This window comes from Peromyscus eremicus, unplaced genomic scaffold (genome assembly GCF_949786415.1).
Source record: "Peromyscus eremicus unplaced genomic scaffold, PerEre_H2_v1 PerEre#2#unplaced_1047, whole genome shotgun sequence".
NCBI lineage: Eukaryota > Metazoa > Chordata > Mammalia > Rodentia > Cricetidae > Peromyscus > Peromyscus eremicus.
Window position 1 is genome coordinate 67,529 of NW_026735282.1, and position 19,166 is coordinate 86,694.

Sequence of the window (19,166 nt, forward strand, 5' to 3'; positions counted from 1 at the left end):
GCTTCGGGGGGACCAGCGACTAGCAGAGCCCAGGAAGCTACAGGGGACTGGCGACGCTGCGGGGGGACCGGGGACAAGCAGAGCTCAGGACGCTGCGGGGGGCCCGGGGACGCTGCGGGGGGACCAGGGACTAGCAGAGCCCAGGAGGCTGCAGGGGGACCGGGGACTGGCAGAGCCCAGGACGTTCCGGGGTGACCGGGGACTGGCCCAGCCCAGGACGCTGCGCGGACCGGGGACTAGCAGAGCCCAGGAGGCTGAGGGTAGACCTGGGACTAGCAGAGCCCAGGACGCTGCGGGGGGCCAGGGAATGCTGAGAGGGGGACCGGGGACTAGCAGAGCCCAGGATGCTGCAGGGGGACCGGGGACTGGCAGAGCCCAGGACGCTGCGGGGGGACCTGGGACTAGCCCAGCCCAGGACGCTGCGGGGACCGGGGACTAGCAGAGCCCAGGACGCTGCTGGGGGACCTGGGACTAGTGGGGCCCAGGACGCTGCAGGGGGACCGGGGACTGGCAGAGCCCAGGAAGTTGCGGGGTGACCGGGGACTGGCCGAGCCCAGGACGCTGCGGGGGGACCTGGGACTAGCCCAGCCCAGGACGCTGTGGGGACCGGGGACTAGCAGAGCCCAGGACGCTGCTGGGGGACCGGGGACTAGTGGGGCCCAGGACGCTGCAGGGGGACAGGGGACTAGCAGAGCCCAGGACGCTGCGGGGGGTCCGGGGACGCTGCGGGGGGGACTGGGGACTAGCAGAACCCAGGACGCTGCCAGGGACCGGGGACTAGCAGAGCCCAGGACGCTGCCAGGGGACCGGGGACTAGCGGGGCCCAGGACACTGCGGGGAGACCGGGGACTAGCAGAGCCCAGGACGCTTCGGGGGGACCGGGGACTGGCAGAGCCCAGGACGCTGCGGGGGGACCGGGGACTAGCAGAGCCCAGGACGCTGCGGGGGGACCGGGGACTAGCCGGGCCCAGGAAGCTGTGGGGGGGACCGGGGACTAGAAGAGCCCAGGACGCTGCGGGGGGACCAGGGACTGGCAAAGCCCATGACGCTCCGGGGGTACCGGGAATGGCAGAGCCCAAGACGCTTCGGGGGGGGGGGGGGACCGGCGAATGGCAGAGCCCAGGACGCTGCGGGGGGACCGGGGACTAGCAGAGCCCAGGACGCTGAGGGTAGACCTGGGACTAGAAGAGCCCAGGACGCTGCGTGGGGCCCGGGGACGCTGCGGGGGGACCTGGGACTAGCAGAGCCCAGGACGCTGCTGGGAGAACGGGGACTAGTGGGGCCCGGGACGCTGCAGGGGGACAGGGGACTAGCAGAGCCCAGGACGCTGCAGGGGGACCTGGGACTAGCAGAGCCCAGGACGCTGCGGGGGGACCAGGGACTAGCAGAGCCCAGGAAGCTGTGAGGGACCGGCGACACTGCAGGGGGACCGGGGACTAGCAGAGCCCAGGACGGTGCGGGGGGACCGGGGACTGGCAGAGCCCAGGACGCTGCGGTAGACCTGGGACTAGCAGAGCCCAGGACGCTGCGGGGGGCCCGGGGACTGGCAGAGCCCAGGACGCTGCAGTAGACCTGGGACTAGCAGAGCCCAGGACGCTGCAGGGGGCCCGGGGACGCTGCGGGGGGACCGGGGACTAGCAGAACCCAGGATGCTGCCAGGGACCGGGGACTAGCAGAGCCCAGGACGCTGCGGGGGGTCCTGGGACGCTGCGGGGGGGACTGGGGACTAGCAGTACCCAGGACGCTGCCAGGGACCGGGGACTAGCAGATTCCAGGACGCTGCGGGGGGACCGGGGACTAGCGGGGCCCAGGACACTGCAGGGGGACAGGGGACTAGCAGAGCCCAGGAAGCTGTGGGGAGACCTGGGACTAGCAGAGCCCAGGACGCTGCGGGGGTCCGGGGACGCTGCGGGGGGGACTGGGGACTAGCAGAACCCAGGACGCTGCGGGGGGACCGGGGACTAGCGGGGCCCAGGACTCTGCGGGGGGACCAGGGACTGGCAAAGCCCAGGACGCTCCGGGGGGACCGGGAATGGCAGAGCCCAGGACGCTTCGGGGGGGGGGGGGACCGGCGAATGGCAGAGCCCAGGACGCTGCGGGGGGACCGGGGACTAGCAGAGCCCAGGAAGCTCTTGGGGGACCGGCGACGCTGCAGGGGGACCAGGGACTAGCAGAGCCCAGGATGCTGCAGGGGGACCGGGGATTAGCGCGGCCCAGGATGGTGCGAGGGGAACGGGGACTGGCAGAGCCCAGGACGCTGCGGGGGCACCGGGGACTAGCAGAGCCCAGGACGCTGCGGGGAGACCGGGGACTAGCAGAGCCCAGGACACTGCGGTGGGACCGGGGACTATCTGGACCCAGGATGCTGCTGGGGGACCAGGGACGGGCAGAGCCCAGGACGCTGCAGGGGGGGGGGGGGGACCGGCGAATGGCAGAGCCCAGGACGCTGCGGGGGCACCGGGGACTAGCAGAGCCCAGGACGCTGCGGGGAGACCGGGGACTAGCAGAGCCCAGGACACTGTGGTGGGCCCGGGGACTATCTGGACCCAGGACGCTGCTGGGGGACCAGGGACAGGCAGAGCCCAGGACGCTGCGGGGGGACCGGGGACTAGCAGAGCCCAGGACGCTGCAGGGGGACCGGGACTTGCAGAGCCCAGGACGCTGCTGGGGGACCGGGAAGCTGCAGGGGGAACCGGGGACTAGCAGAGCCCAGGACGGTGCGGGGGGACCGGGGACTGGCAGAGGCCAGGACGCTGCGGGGGGGACCGGGGACTGGCAGAGTCCAGGACGCTGCGGGGGAGCCGGGTGCTAGCAGAGCTCTGAATGCTGAGGGGGCGACCGGGGGACTCTCTGCATGGATATCTCTGTGTAATAATGTAGAAACTTTAAAATGCATCAGCAATATGGAGAATCAAGCAGAAGAACATCAGGGCTGGGAATCAAGGTGGGCATATTATTATATTAAGGCATTAATAAATTAAATGTAATGGACACATCATTCAAGATCTCTGGGATGCTGCTATTCAGATATTGTACTTGTTAATTTTCTGTTTCTGTGATAAAACACCATGACCAGAAGCATCTTACAGAATGAAGAGTGTATTTGGGCTTCCAGATCCAAAGGCATAGGAGTCTTTCATGGTGGGGAGACTTAGCACAAATGGCTCACATGGGGGCAGGAAAAGGAAGCTTAGGGGTTCCATCTCAACCACACTCAGAAAGCATAGAGTATGACCATTCAAGGCCTGTCTCCAGGGACAGATGTCATCTATTAAGGCTCCATCTCCCAGATGTTCCACATCCTCCCCAATTAGTACCGCCATCTGGGACCAAATGTTCAATTATCTAAACCTGTGGGGGACATTCTTGTTCAAAAACACCTCAGAGACTAAATATAAATATCTGGTATTGCAGATAGAGTGGAGATAATCAGAGCATAAAAATCAAGTTCTGTGAAACAATAGCAGAAATTTCCTCATATCTAAGGAAATTTATGAACCAGCTCTACAGAAGACATTTAGAACCATAACAGCCATGGCTGGATAATAACTTCTCCACATTGTATTGTAAAGACATTAAGCTGGGAAGAGGAGCTTGGACCTGCCTCATCTGAACATACCAGGTTCTACTGACTCCCCAGGGGAGACTTTGCTTTGGAGGAGGTGGGAATGGGAGAGGGGGTTGTGAGGGAAGGCTCGGGGAGTGGGAGGAGGGAGGACAGGGGAATCCCTGGTGGATATGTAAAATGAATAGAAAATTCTCTTAATGAAAGAAAGAAAGAAAGGAAGAAAGAAAGAAAGAAAGAAAGAAAGAAAGAAAGAAAGAAAGAAAGAAAGAAAGAAAGAAAGAAAGAAAGAAAGAAAGAGAATTTGCCATTTTTGAGGAGGTTCTCACTATGCAGCTCTGGCTCACTTGTCCAGGCTGACCTCAAACTCACAGAAATCCATTTGTCTCTGTCTCCTGCCAAGGACTGGGATTAAAGGTGTGTACCATCACTCCCAAGCACACAAAAATCGTTATTTTACAGCTTTTCACCTCACTGAAAATTGCAAAAACACAGAACCAAAAACACCAGAGAGAAGTTTCAAGAAATTCCATGTCCTTACGAAAGCAATCCATCCATGACTTCTTAGTAAAAATGTAAATAAAAACAAGCCACAAACCCAAGAAGAAATTTTATAATGAATAATTGCAGTCCCAAAAGAAAAGAAGCACCAAGCAAGATTACAGTGGGGAGGAAAGGATCCACCAAACCTGAGGAAGAGATTGAGGATATGTGCAAATGAGTGCAGGAGACAGCCACATTTACATTACACATGCGCAGTGAGCACCATTTGCTCCATAAACTGTCAGTTATGCCTGAGGAAGAACGAGCATGCTTTTGTTTACCAGTGTTGCTTAGCAACGACTGTTCTATAACTGCCTGCTTCGGTTTGACTGGTCAAACCATAGCCTCGCACTTGTGAGAGTCGCAGAGTTAGGCTCTGGTTGTTAGACGGTCAGTGGTTAAAAGTTCATCATTTCCTAAAATTACTTAGTGTTGAGTTGATAGAAAGGTGGTCACAGCTATGCTGTCCACCCTGAGGAAGCTCTTCTTCTTTAAGAAGGAGCCGAAAACCCCCTTGGGGTTTTGTGACGGCCCAAGCAGGGGAACGGGATACTTGTCCTGCTTTCACTGTGGAACTGAAGACAGGTACCGCCAGCCTTATGACCCTGAAAACCAATTTCATGAGGCAGTATGCATGGGAAAGCGCAAAGTGATGGTGCGTCTCCTCAGGAAGAACCAATTTCATGTGAATGATGAGGATGAAGGGAAACGGTAAGAACACTTGGAAGATAAGGATGAGGGGCCTTGAGGAAATCGGGTGATGGGAGAAGCCTACCTTTCCTAGCTCTGTTGAGGGCAATAGGGGTGAGGAGAGACCAGCTGTGCTTTCTGGACTACAGTCTCCTTGGTACCCGTGATCACACAGGTCCAGTGTCCAGATCTTCTTCTGGAGGAGGAGAACCATAAGACTAAAGCTCCAGCAGGTTTACTGTCACCCCGTAATTCCCCTATGGAGCATTTTCTTATGGAGCATCGAATACACAATAGAGTAATCTAACAAATTATAAAGAAATAGGAATTAATTTCAATGTACCTAATAAACACAATGTTGTGTAAACTGTAGAAACTACAGAGATCAAGTAGTGTTGTTCCTCATAATGTCTTCCTCCCACCTAAAATCACCCAAAAACATTCAATATGGATCTTTTATCTGTGTGTACTAACATTTATATTCCTCACTGAAAATAACAGAAATAATCTAAACTTGACAGATGGGTGTGTGCTCCTCTTCCTGCTGCTCCTTCATTTTCTTGTTGTTTCTCACTAGTTTCCTGGGGATATCACTCTCCCTTCTCCGTAGATTTCTCTTAAGTTCCTTCACTCATTACTTCATGTGTTTCTGAAAGTTTATTCAGTGTGGCCTTGGTCAGCCACCATTTTAATAACACAATGTGCTGACAAGCTCCAAGTTCTCTGAAAGTTACTTCTGACATCTTTACTTATTTCTGATAGAGGTGAATGGAGCTTGCTGTGAATTTCATGATTTACAAATCAACAAACTATCTTGCTTTCCCAATTTTGGGTTTACTCGAGGTGGCCCACAGTGTCCTAAATCCTCATGAAATTGATATTAGATACTGACGTTAGGCATAGCATACATCTAATTCATATGTATGCTGTGAATTTAACTGTTGTCAAAAATGGCCGTTTTTACATATTTAACTTGAGGTTCCATACTTACTTCCTTTGAATTAAAGTTCCTTAAAAAGCAAAGCCAATTTTGCTGTGCATTTAGATTTTGCTGTTGACACTTTTCACTTTTTCTCAATAGTACACTTCATAACTATGTTAAAAACAGTATAAAGACTAATAATGATGCGTGTGTAATATATATGTATATATATATATATATCATATATCACATTTCACTTAGTAGAGACATCATGCATGGCACAATGACATGTTACCTTATGTATTAAGAATTGCTTTTAAGTGTTGCCAATCATTGTTGTACATTATGAATTGTAAATGACATTTAACTTTAGCTTAATTAAAATGTGAGAAAAATCAAATCTCAAACTCAGTGCTGTGCCATATCTACAACCCAGGCTCCCTGGAGGCTGAGGCAGCAGGACCATACGTTTACAGCAGAACAAGTCTCAAGTTTTAAAGAGATCACCTTAGACTTGAAAATATATACTTGCTCTGTACATTCAATATTTCTTTATGTATATGTTTTATGTCTAAATACATGGGATGGGATAATCTTTCCTGGTACACATCTCTGGAAAAGACTAATTCTTTCTCTGCCAGAGGTCATTAAATATTTCTTACAGACCATCCAGTGATGAGCTCTCATGAGATTTTCCTAATCCAAACTAGCATTTCAACTGATCGTTTCATTTTTCAGATCTCATTTAAGCAGCCATATTATTGAGATTTCATAGGTATAGCTTCCCTGCCATAGCTGGAAGACACAATCTTTTAACAGATATACTAATACTCCAACTCTTATCATCTTTCCACCTCTTTTTCAGTGATGTTCCCTGAAATCTGGAGATGTAAGAGTTGTGATGTAGATGTTTCAGCCCGAATTTTGTAAATATGTAAATACAAATGCAATTTATGAGTACTCTAACTAGAACCTTATACCAGTGTGTACAGACCTATAAAGAGCTATCCATTATATGTGCATTTAAGACGGATTTTTATTTTTCTAGGTGAAAGATTAATCATAAAATTTCTTTTTTTATGCTTCTTTTTTTCCTTTTATTTTATAATTTAATTTAATTTTACATATCAGCCACGGATTCCCTTGTCCTCCCCCCTCCTGCCCCCCCAACCCCCGCCTTCCTGCAGCCCACCCCCCATTCCCATCTTCTCCAGGGCAAATCATAAAATTTCCTATGTGAAATGAAAAGTTCTACTCTAATTTCTCCACTCTCTGTTACTGGATTTGAGAAACATATTCTTCTTCACACTAATCCAAATAGTCTAAAAGAGCTACAGGGTTCGTGCACTCATAAAAGGAATCTGTTTCTCCCAGGTTAGTGATGCATTATATAAATGCTTGTCTAAAGGAATGGGACGGAATGTACATTCTCATGCACCCTGGTTAGAAATGCATTTCACAAGTTCTCTAATAAGGTATTTATAATAAAATGATATAGACCTATAATGACCAGAGAAAATGTCTTCCTCTGAAATAGAATCTTTATGAGGTATTCATCATAGGAGTTCTCTCATGGCCTGAAAGAATGCCACATCTTTACACCTTCTGTTTAGTAATCATCTCTAAGTCTTCCAGAACAGTGCATTTGATTGATAATCATGTAAGGAGAGTATGTTCTTGGAAAATAGATTTCTTTATTCTAGATGATAGATCCTCAAATATAATTTTTCAAATTAAATAGACAGTTCTTATTTTCTTCCTTCTGTATATTGTAATAGGAGTAATGCCAAAGATCTTTTCCATAACACTTACATTCCTATAATGAGCTGGAGGAAATGTGGGCTTATAAAATGGGACCTGTGTGATATAGAAGAAATATTGACTATAGACATATGAATCTCTCCCACCTGCCTATTTCCAAATAATCAGTCGGAGGCTTATTATCAATTACAAACTGTTTTGTGTATGGCTCAGGCTTATTGCTAGCTAGCTCTTACCTCTTAAATTAGCCCATTTCTATTAATCTATGTATTGCATGTGTTTATCTGTGTTCTATTACATCTTGCTCCTCCAGAGGCATGCATTGTCATCCCTGACTCTGTCTTTCTTCTTCCTGTATGTCTCCTTGGATTTCCCACCTGGCTCTAAGCTGTCTTGCCATAGGCCAAAGAGCTTCATTCATCAACCCATAAGAGCAACACCTATTCACAGGGTTCCGAAAGACCACTTCACAGCATTTGACAAAACTTTCATTGTGGATTGGAGAAATTAGCCACATTCTTATCCAGTTACATAATTTAAATGCTCTCCTACATGTTTTGCATAAGTTTGCAAGTAGCTCAATATTGTACAGTTGTAAAGATGTGCTCACAAAATAGAATCTACTCATTCTGTGTTAATCATGCCTCATAGACTACATTTCAATTATCAAATACTGGATGAACGTGAAGTGTCTTCCAAACTTTTATGTAACCAATTTCAAAAAAATTCTAACATTCTTCTTGTCCATAGTGCTATAAGATTTAAAAATGCGATAGTTAGTGTATACTTTTCACACAGCTTCTTCATTAATAGTGAAGAATGCACCATTCATAAACTTTTGTTTTGGAAAAGAACAGTGTTTCATTTTCTTCTCTATCATGTAACTGCATTATCCAATGTGGTAACTATTTCTCCAGAGTGCAAATCTACCTAGATCATGCTTCTTGTTCATGTGTTATATGTCTTAAAATGAGAATAGAGAATCTTGCTACATAAAAAGAATATATTCATTCGTGACAAAATTTTAACATGAGTTTCTGTCATGAAATGAAAAAAAAAACACCATGGAAATGATGTCTTCTAGACACAATGGATCTGATGCACAAGTGAATTCATAAAGACTGTGGCAGTACACAAAAAACTTGCACAGGTTCAACTACATGGAGTTCCAGCATTGAGGAGGGTAGAAAATGAAGTAGGGTTCCCATCCCTAATAAAGAAGGTATCTGAAATTTATACCTGCCAGAAAGGGAAAACCTTTTTTCTGTAACGGAGTGACTCTGTGTATACAAAATCCCACGGCCAAGAGTAGTTGGCCAACAAAAATGAATTCCAGGTTCTTTGTGTATGTGTCAGGGGGAATTTGTGTTTTTCTCATTTTTGTTTTTACATTTGTTTTGTGGTATTATTGCAAAAGAAAAAGAAAAGAGAAAACAAAAGCTTAGGTTCATAATGTGGAAGGGAGGATCTGGAGTGAGTTGGGGGAAGGAAAAGCATGGTCAAAATATCTTGCATGAAAATTTGAAAACCAGTAATCTTGTAATTGCTAAAAATATGAATCTAAAAAAGAAACATTTTAAACATTAAAAAAATAATTTTTAAAAGGAACAATAGACAGCTAACAACTACTGAAAGAGGGAAAATTAGTCTTTTCCAGGGGTAAGTCCCCTAGTTGTCATGTAACAGTATTTAATCACACACTCTAAATAGCCAGACCTCCAACTTAGGAAGGAACCTAAGGCTCTTGCTCAGTGAGTTTCCCATGCCCTTCATGTACATACCCTCTCCTCATCCATGCCTTTTCAATCATGTCCATTCTTGCTCTTTTAACAATAGCTAGGAAATGGAAAAAATCTTAATGTAGTTCAATTGATAGATGGATAATGAAAATGTGGTACATATTTACAAAAGCAACATGAAGTGGACTCAGCAGGTTGCATTAATCTCTCTCTCTCTCTCTCTCTCTCTCTCTCTCTCTCTCTCTGTGTGTGTGTGTGTGTGTGTGTGTGTGTGTGTGTGTGTGTGTGTAACAGTAATAATTTTAAAAAGAGGCTATCAGTTTAAGAGGTAATGGAAAAACAGAATAATTTGGAAGGTGAAAACATTGGAAGAGATCAAGGAAGGAAAGAAAAAGGTAAAGTGATATAATTTATATGTTAATCAAAATATAACATGGAATTGAAAAATCAGAACTGGAGATACTGTGTAGTGCTTAAAGTGTTTCTTACTCTCCATTAGAACTAAAGTTTAGTTCTTAGAATGCAGTTCAAGTGGGTCACAACTGCCTGTTACTTCAACTCCAGGGAATACAACACCTTATTCTAGCCACCTCAAGCACCTTCACACACATAACACATAGAAATACACAGAGAGACAGAGACAGAGAAATTTATTTTTTTCATATATTTGTATTTTATTTTATTTTTTTCTTTAGAATTTTTTTATTCATTTTACATACCAATCAAAGATCTCTTCTTCCCTCCCTCTGCCCCTCCAGCCTCCTCTTCCCAACCCACCCTTCATTCCCTCCTACAAGAAGGTAAGGGCTCCCATGGGGAGGTAGTTAGTAGAGGCAGGTCCAACCAAGCCCCACCCCCTAAACCAAGGCAATGCAAGGTGTCCCATCATAGGTAGTGCTCTCCAAAAAAGCCTCTCATGCACTTGGGATGGATTCTGATCCTACTGCTATGGGCCCCTTAAGAAGATCAAGCTACACAACTGTCTCATGATGCAGAGGGCCTAGTTCAGTCCCATGCAGGCTCCACAGCTGTTGATCCAAATTTTATGAGTTCCCACTAGTTTGGTTTGGTCATCTCTGCAGGTTTCCCTATCATGATCCTGATGCACTTGCTCATACAATCCCTCTTCTCTCTCTTCCACTGGACTCCTGGAGCTCGGCCTGATGCATGGTTGTGGATCTCTGCATCTGCTTCCATCAGTTACTGGAGAAAGGCTCTATGATGACAGGGTATTCACCGATCTGATTACCAGGGTAAGCCAGTTCAGGCACCCTCTCCACTATTGCTAGTAGTCTAAGCTGGGGTCAACCTTGGGGATTCCTGGCAACTTCCCTAGCACCAGTTTTCTCTCTATCCCCATGATATCTCCCTTTATCATGGTATCTCTTTCATTGCTTTCCCACTCCACCCTTGTTCCAGCTGAACCATCCAGTTCCCTTATGTTCTCATCCATCCCCGATCCCCTACCCTCCATTGCCCACCCCTCATGCCCAGTTTACTCATGGAGATCATCTATTTCCCCTTCCCAGGACAATCCATGTGTCCCTCTTTGGGTCCTCCTTGTTAGCTAGCTTTTCTGGAGCTGTGGGTTGTAGTCTGGGTGAGTACATACCATGTTTGAGCGAGTACATATCATGTTTATCCTTCTGAGTCTGGGTTACCTCACTTAGGATGATATTTTCTAGTTCTATCCATTTGCCTGAAAATTTCATGATGTCATTGTTTTTCACTGCTGAGTAGTACTCCACTGTGTATATGTACCATGTTTTCTTAATCCATTTTTCAGTTGAGGGGCATTTAGGTTGTTTCCAGGTTCTGGCTATTACAAATAATGCTGCTGTGAATATAGTTGAGCATGTGTCCTTGTGGTGTGATTGAACATTTCTTGGGTATATGCCCAAGAGTGGTATAGCTGGGTCTTGAGGAAGATTGACTCCCAGTTTTCTGAAAAACTGCCATATTGATTTCCAAAGTGGCTGTATAAGTTTGCACTCCTACCAACAAAGGAAGAGTGTTCCCCTTGCTCTACATTCTCTCCAACATAAGCTGTCTTCAGTGTTTTTGATCTTAGCCGTTTGGACAGGTGTAAGATGGTATCTCAGAGTCATTTGCATTTGCATTTCCCTGATGGCTAAGGATGTTGAGCAATTCTTTAAATGTCTTTCAGCCATTTGAAAAATTTAATTTTTTTAATTTAAGAATTTTTTTTTTATCCATTTTACATACCAGTGACAGATCCTCCTCTCATACCTCCTTCCACTCCCCCACAGCCTTCCTCCCCCTGACCCAACCCCCATCCCCTCCTCTGAAAGGGAAAGGCCTTCCATGGGGAATCAGCAAAGCCTGGTACATTCAGTTGAGGCAGGACCAAGCCCCTCCCCCTTGCATCATGGCTGAGCAAGGGGTCCCACCATCGGTAATAGGATCAGAAAGCCAGCTCATGTACCAGGAATAGATCCTGATCCCATTGCTAGGGTCCCTTCAAGTAGGCCCAGCTACACAACTGTCTCCTGTGTGCAGAGGGCCTAGTCCAGTCCCATGTGGGTTCCACAGCTGTCTAAAGTTTATGAGTTCCTATGAGCTTGGTTCAGTAGTCTCTGTATATTTCCCCACCATGATCTTGACCCTCTTGCTCGTATAATCCCTCTTTCCTCTCCTTGACTGGACTCCCTGAGGTTGGCCTGGTGCTTGGCTGTGGATCTCTGCATCTGCTTCCATCATAATGATGATAGTTATGGTATTCACTAATCTGATTACTAGGGTAGGGTAATACAGGCATTCTCTCCACTATTTCTAGTAGTCTAATCTGAGGTTGTCTTTGTGGATTCCTGGGAATTTCCCTAGCACCAGGTTTCTCCTTAACCCCATAATTTCTCTCTCTATCAAAATATCTCTTTCATTGCTCTCCCACACCATCCCTCCCCCCACTTGACTATCCTGTTCCCATATGTTTTCATCTCCCATCCCCTCCCCTATATTGCCCCCGCATCACCAGTTTACACATGGAGAACTCATTTATTTCCCCTTCTCAAGGTGATCCATGTGTCTCTCTTAGGATTCGCCTTGTTTCCTAGCTTCTCTGGAGCTGTGGGAAGAATAACTACTATATAAATAAAATTTAAAATAATTAGAAATGAAACATCCATTACTACAGTGAAGATACACATAAAACAACTGAATGTATAAGAAAATTAATACACAACTTGGATGTGAAATTCAGGAGAAAGAATGTGAAAACTATCACAGTAATTTTTCCAACATAATATTTGTATTGCTTATTGGGAATTTCAAAAAATGTGTAACAATCACACTAGCTTCCCAGTTCTCCCAGGTCCACCATCCAACATTTGTGACCCAGCTCCAAATACACCAAGTACAATTTGTGTTGCTCATGTACTCACTGGAGTGGCTGGCTATTGGGAATTTCACTTTTACAGGTTTTTTTTTTTAATGGAAATATATCTCTATACACAAAGCATAGAAATTCTTTCAAAAGAGTCAGCAATAGAGTGAAAATCCAGTACAAAAACATCAGGGATACTAAGGTATGTGTATTATTATATTTAGACACTAATAAATTAAAAGTAATGAGCACATCTTTTATGATCTCTGAGATGCTACTGTTCAGAGATTGCATTTGTTAATTTTCTGTTTCTGTGATAAAACATCATGACCAGCAGCATCTTACAGAAGGAAGAGTGTATTTAGGCTTTCAGTTCCAGAAGCATAGGAGTCTATCATGGTGGGGAGACTTAGCACAAATGGTCAACCTGGGGGCAGGAAAAGGAAGCTTAGAGGTTCCATCCCAACCACACTCAGGAAGCAGAGAGCAAACACAATGGGCGGAGACTATGACCATTCAAGGCCTGTCTCCAGGGATGGATGTCATCTAACAAGGCTCCATCTCCCAGACGTTCCACATCCTCCCCAATTAGCACTACCCTCTGGGAACAAGTGTTCAATTATCTAAACCTGTGGGTACATTCTCTTTCAAAAGTACCTCACACAGCAAATATATGTATCTAACACTACAGATAATGTGTGGAGATATTCAGGGATAGAAAATATGTTCTATGAAACAACAGCAGAAATTTCCTCATATCAAGAGAAATAAATAGACCCAAGTACACAGAATACATTTAGAATCACAACAGACATGACTGGATAAAAACTTCTCCACTTAGTATTGAAATCATGTGAAATTAAAAACATTTTTTCATTTCATTTTCTTAAGGAGGTTCTCACTATGCAGCTCTGGCTCACTAGACCAGACTGACCTCAAACTCACAGAAATCCATTTGTCTCTGCCTCCTGTCAAAGGCTGGGATTAAGGTGTGTACCATCACTTCTGAGCTCAGAAAATAGTAATTTTACAGCTTTTCACTACACTGAAAATTCAAAGAACACTGAACCAAAAATATCAGGGAGAAGCTTCAAGAGAGAAATTTCCTTACAAAGACAAGCCCATCCTTGACCTCTTAGTGAAAAAGGAAATAAAAAAACAAACACTCAGCAAAACAAGAACAAAACCAAAAAAAGATATCATAATGAGTAATTACACCCACAAAGAAAGTAAGTACCAAGCAAGATTGTTGTGGGGAATAAAGAAATAAAGAGATCGAGATCTTGCAGGATATACACAAACTAAAGCCCAGGAGACCGCCACACTTATATTGCACATGCACAGTGAGCACTATTTGCTCCATAAACTGTCAGTTATGCCTAAGGAAGAAGGAGCATGCTTTTGTTTACCAGTGTTGCTTAGCAACGACTGTTCTATAACTGCATGCTTCGGTTTGACTGGCCAAACCATAGCCTCGCACTTGTGAGAGTCGCAGAGTTAGGCTCTGGTTGTTAGACGGTCAGTGGTTAAAAGTTCATCATTTCCTAAAATTACTTAGTGTTGAGTTGATAGAAAGGTGGTCACTGCTATGCTGTCCACCCTGAGGAAGCTCTTCTGCTTTAAGAAGGAGCCGAAAACCCCCTTGGGGTTTTGTGACGGCCCAAGCAGGGGAACGGGATACTTGTCCTGCTTTCACTGTGGAACTGAAGACAGGTACCGCCAGCCTTATGACCCTGAAAACCAATTTCATGAGGCAGTATGCATGGGAAAGCTCAAAGTGGTGGTGCGTCTCCTCAGGAAGAACCAATTTCATGTGAATGATGAGGATGAAGGGAAACGGTAAGAACACTTGGAAGATAAGGATGAGGGGCCTTGAGGAAATCGGGTGATGGGAGAAACCTACCTTTCCTAGCTCTGTTGAGGGCAATAGGGGTGAGGAGAGACCAGCTGTGCTTTCTGGACTACAGTCTCTTTGGTACCTGTGATCACAAAGTTCCAGTGTCCAGATCTTCTTCTGGAGGAGGAGAACCATAAGACCAAAGCTCCAGCAGGTTTACTGTCACCCCGTAATTCCCCTATGGAGCATTTTCTTATGGAGCATCGAATACACAATAGAATAATCTAACAAACTATAAAGAAATGGGAATTATTTTCAATGTACCTAATAAACACAATGTTGTATAAACTGTAGAAACTACAGAGATCAAGTAGTGTTCCTCATAATGTCTTCCTCCCACCTAAAATCACCCAAAAACATTCAATATGGATCTTTTATCTGTGTGTACTAACATTTATATTCCTCACTGAAAATAACAGAAATAATCTAAACTTGACAGATGGGTGTGTGCTCCTTTTCCTGCTGCTCCTTCATTTTCTTGTTGTTTCTCACTAGTTTCCTGGGGATATCACTCTCCCATCTCTGTAAATTTCTCTTAAGTTCCTTCACTCATTACTTCATATGTTTCTGAAAGTTTATTCAGTGTGGCCTTGATCAGCCACCATTTTAATAACACAATGTGCTGACATGCTCCAAGTTCTCTGAAAGTTACTTCTGACATCTTTACTTACTTCTGATAGAGGTGAATGGAACTTGCAGTGAATTTCATGATTTACAAATCAACAAACTGTCTTGCTTTCCCAATTTTGGTTTACTAGATGGCCCACAGTGTCCTAAATCTCCCTCGTGAAATTGATATTAGATACTGACGTTAGACATAGCATACATCTAATTTCTCTGTATGCTATGAATTTAACTATTATCAAAAATGGGCATTCTTATGTATTTGACTTGAAGTTCCATACTTACTTCCTTTGAATTAAAGTTCCTTAAAAATCAAAGCCAAGTTTGCTGTGCATTTAGATTTTGCTGTTGATAATTTTCAGTTTTTATCAATAGTACATTTCATAGCTTTCTTTAAAAAATCCAGTAAAAGTCTAGAAATGTTTTATATTTATGGATATGTATATATGTATGTATATGTATATCACATTATATATCACATTTCACTTAGTAGAGACACCATGCATGGCACAATGACATGCTATCTTATGTATTAAAAATTGTCTTTAAGTTTTGGCAGTCACTGTTGTACATTATGAATTGTAAATGACATTTCAATTTTAGCTGAGTTAAAATGCGTGAAAAACCAAATCTCAAGCTCAGTGGTGTGTCATATCTACAATCCAAGCTCTTTGCAGGCTGAGGCAGCAGAAGCATAAGTTTATTGCAGAACTTGTCTCAAGTTTTGAAGAGATATCCTTAGACTCTAAAATTTATACTCCTTAATATATTTACAAAATAGAGATAATGGAACTAACATTGACTTGAAATATGTTTATTACAGTGTTAACATTCATAACTTAAATACCGAAAAGATTGTTAAGTTGTTGTTGAAGAATATTTTCTGAATAGTTGCAAAGAATCTAATTGAGTCATCCTAATTTGATAGAAGTATTCCTTTTAACATCCATTTTCTGGACAAGAATTCACAACACAGGAAGGCTGAGAAGTAGTTGGTTGATGGTAGTGTCTAGAGTAGGATTCAAACTGAAAATGAGTTCACCCAATAGTCATGTTCTTTTTGCTCAAATAGGCTGCTCTTTACTACGTAGTTCACTAATAGAGCACTTATCTAGGCTGCAACAGCTGTGTGTATTATTCACACTGCGATAAATGATAGTTGCAATAAATTTTTAAATACAGTAAATTATAAGAGCAAATAAAAATAAATTTTGAATGAAGTTAAATATTTTTATGGGTCTATGGACTTAAATACGATATAATATTTATAAATGCCAGAGTGATTGTGTATGTTGATAATAGTGCCTTACAGTTTTCCTTCAAAATGTCTCTCATTCCCACAGAACTGCGCTCCACTTTGCATGCTTCTATGGCCATATCAATCTGGTTCGTTTTCTGTTAAGATTTAAGGCCTGTGAGATTAATGCCCTTGACAATCAAATGTCCACACCACTAATGAAGGTATTTCAAAGACTTCAATTTCAGTAATTAAGTTGATCTAAGTGTTTAGAATGAAAGTAAAATTAAAGTCACTTAAATATAAATCATGGTGAAAGTTGGGGGAAGTTTATTGTGTGTTCTTTAAATTGACAGTGTTTTCCTGGTAATGATATCCACAGGCTGTACAAAGCTGGGAGACAGAGATCGTGTCTGTCCTACTTGATCGTGGAGCAGATCCCAATATTAAAGATTGCAATGGAGAAGCAGCAATTCACCATGCAGTGTATGTAGACAGGCCAGATATTGCCAGCAGTCTTCTTGAATTTGGGGGAAACATTGAAGATACTACAAAGGTAAAAATTTTCTAAATTGAATCCCCAAGTATTTGAAAACTATATGCTTTAACAGTTGTCATATCTTGGTCCAATTTATTCACGTTTAGAAGTTGAAGTATTACTTGACTGGCACTTTGAAATAACTTGATCGGTATCCATCTAAGTATTGATATGTTGTTATAGTTTGTTTTTTACCCCATTGAGTCCAATTCGTGCTGCCCACATACTCTTGGGTATGTGACCATCCACTGGAGCATGCTCAGTCCACCCAGGCCACACCTTTAAATGAAAATGACTATCCAGTCCTAGCAGCTATAACTGTCAAGAATTTCTCAGCTCAGAGCAGAACTTCATGCTAAATTCCTGCTTGCATAATGACATTTTGTGTCACTTGAGCTTCCAACCATCATCTTCTGAATGTTTTCACGGTGACTGTGATGTCATATGAACATCTACGCTGGTGTGCCCATGAGACACTCTTTGCTTTTGGTCATCCAGTGGACCTGGCTCTTACAAGCTTTAACCTGATCTTCTACAGTGACCCCAGAGACTTGAGAGGAGGTTTATATCAATAAGGTTAGAAAGATGGGTGGGTACAGAAGAGGGGTGCATTTGGAAAGTAGTGAAAGGGAAGGGGTGAATATGATTAAATTGCACTGAATATAGCTCTCAAAATTATTTCCAAAGGGGGAGAAGTAAATGTTAATTTATTGAAATCAACATTAGAGAATTTAGCTTACTTTTATGGAGCCATGGAAAATATTTATAAAAATAGATAATGGACTAAAAGGATTATTTGACTTACATTTCCAAGTTACTGTGTATTACTGGGAAAAGCACAGAATCAGGATCTTGAGAAAGCTGTTGACATATCATCTATCCTCAAGAGAGGGAGAAATGAATGAGTCCAGGATGCCTGTTTGCTTACTCTGCAGCTATCTCTGTAAAGTCTTACACAGCCATGTTCTGAAACAAGGCTGTGGTGCCACCCACCAGGGGCTGGGTTCTCTTCATTGGTTAGCCATCAAGATAACTTCCTATAGGCAGCTGGATATAACTTTGTCTGTGGTATCAGGAACTTGTAATCCTTCCTTCCTCCTCATATCTCCACAGAAACAGAATCAGTGGCCTCTTGAAAAACTCAGAATAGGTGTACCCCAAAACTGCCTACATACCAATATCACACCCATCAAATATCCAATTCCAAAAGCTTCAACACCTACCCAAAATATTGACAAGCTGTGCTGGGATATAAATCACTTCAGGCTGTGGGTGATACTTCACCTTCAAAATGCTATCACAGACTGAATATTTGCAACTGAAGCATGGTACATTGCACTACAAGCACTTGATTTCCACACATCCATTAGTATGCATGCAGCAGAGGTTAAAATTTTAGTAAACAAACCAAAGGGCTATGGAACAGCGCAGTCCATTCATAACCTCCATTTTCTCCAGGAATGCAGTGCATGCTCAATCTCTAAGAGAATTTTAAAAACTATGCTTCATCCTGACTATAACAAATCAAATCATTTTGCTTTTGAGCCCCTATGATGGAACGGTTCCCTGCATGTACTTCCACAATCCAACCTCCAAGTGTGTTTTATTTGCTAACAAATCCCATTTCACCTGCTTTGCCGATACAGGTGTTTCAGTCTACTAGCCTTATTTCTTAGTGTTTGATATAAATTTAGGATGTCTGAAGATTCCTTTTCTCCCTTGGCAGTTTGCAGATCACCACAGGAAGCTAGTACTTGGATAGGAATCACTGGGTTAGTTCCAGCTTTATTCCTGCTAGTCTTTTCTCCAAAGGATTTGGTGTCTTCTGTAGCAAGATCTTACACTTAAGTGACTGGAGGCAACCAAGAACACTGGCAGTAGCTCATATTGTTTGGGAAATCTCTGGAACTCCCAAAAAGTCTAGGGAATTTTTACCTGCCTGGCACTGTGTATTTTGTTAGCTGTGGAGTTGGGCAAGGCTTTTCCACCCCTTGTTGCATAACTTCATGTAAATTACAATACATCGTCTTAATCTCACTGATATTGATAATCCTAAAATCATCATAGACTTCCAATATTAATTTTTTAGATAGGGTTTCACTATGTAGCCCAGACTCTCCTAGAAGTCACGATCCTCCTGCAATAATACCCTGCACTCTATTGATGGGATTACAGTTGTGCCTTCATTTCTGAATTCTAATGTTTAAAATACTTTTAAGTTATTGCTCTATTTTGATTCCTGCTTAGGTTGTTTTCTAAGCAAAATATAAACCAGAAAGAAAGCAATGCCTTGCCCATCTCTAAAAC

General features: G+C 43.8%; 1 protein-coding gene across 4 annotated transcripts in view; it reads left to right on the forward strand.

Annotated features, from left to right (window-relative positions):
- The first annotated feature begins 14,058 nt into the window (after positions 1-14,058).
- Positions 14,059-19,166, forward strand: part of LOC131901986 (POTE ankyrin domain family member A-like) — a 50,212-nt gene continuing 45,104 nt past the window's right edge. The window contains exons 1-3 of one of the 4 annotated variants that reach the window (XR_009376962.1): positions 14,059-14,402; positions 16,428-16,545; positions 16,704-16,877. Coding sequence is in view for 3 of the 4 variants with exons in the window: in XM_059253022.1 (XP_059109005.1) it covers positions 14,152-14,402; positions 16,428-16,545; positions 16,704-16,877 (543 nt within the window). In the remaining variant the exon portion in view is untranslated. The remainder of the gene's footprint in view (positions 14,403-16,427; positions 16,546-16,703; positions 16,878-19,166) is intronic. The other 3 variants (XM_059253022.1, XM_059253023.1, XM_059253021.1) reach the window with 3 other exon arrangements.